Genomic DNA, 524 nt, shown 5'->3' with positions numbered 1-524 from the left:
GAAAACTGCCAATAACCCTTGAAAACGTCGAGGGTAAAGAACACACTGGCACCTGCGAGGTGATCCAAAATCACCTCCAGCATCGGCATCGGCCAAATGATGCGCTCCGTCTGTGCGTTCACTGGACGGACGTCCACAGTCATGCGAAAATCGTTCGCTTCGGGCATCTTGACAATTAATGGTGCCGAGCACCATTTTGACCGGGGATTGCGGTAACATAACCCCGCCGCCTGTAGCTCTTCAACGTGCTTGGGCATAAAGTCCCGCTGCTCCTTCTAATAGCGGCGCGCCTTGCACCGCACCGGTTCAGCGCCAGCCTTGAGCGTCATACGAAGCGGCGCCACGTCCACCGGCGGATCTCGGCCCAACGAAAGCCGAAACACGTCTTCGTAGCGCAATAACAGCTCCCCCAGTGCCGTAGCGAAATCCTCGCCGCATCCCGCGGCACGACATTCGCTGACCTTGTCCTTCAGCTTCGCGCGCACCACAGCTTGGTCGTTTTCTTTCGACCAATCAGGAGTCAC

At 57.3% G+C, this 524-nt stretch overlaps 1 protein-coding gene across 1 annotated transcript in view; it reads right to left on the bottom strand.

The window, feature by feature from the left end:
- The window catches only part of H257_12063 (hypothetical protein), a gene marked incomplete at its 5' end in the record, with an annotated part of 2,575 nt that extends 2,318 nt beyond the window's left edge, over positions 1 to 257 (bottom strand). Inside the window, one exon of the mRNA XM_009839172.1 lies at positions 53 to 257. Within this exon, the coding sequence (XP_009837474.1) occupies positions 53 to 257 (205 nt within the window). The remainder of the gene's footprint in view (positions 1 to 52) is intronic.
- Positions 258 to 524: the final 267 nt, after the last annotated feature.

Source organism: Aphanomyces astaci (assembly GCF_000520075.1).
Source record: "Aphanomyces astaci strain APO3 unplaced genomic scaffold supercont1.38, whole genome shotgun sequence".
NCBI classification, from domain to species: domain Eukaryota; phylum Oomycota; class Saprolegniomycetes; order Saprolegniales; family Verrucalvaceae; genus Aphanomyces; species Aphanomyces astaci.
Note: the sequence above shows the minus strand (reverse complement) of the source record. Positions and strands in the feature narration are given on the sequence as shown.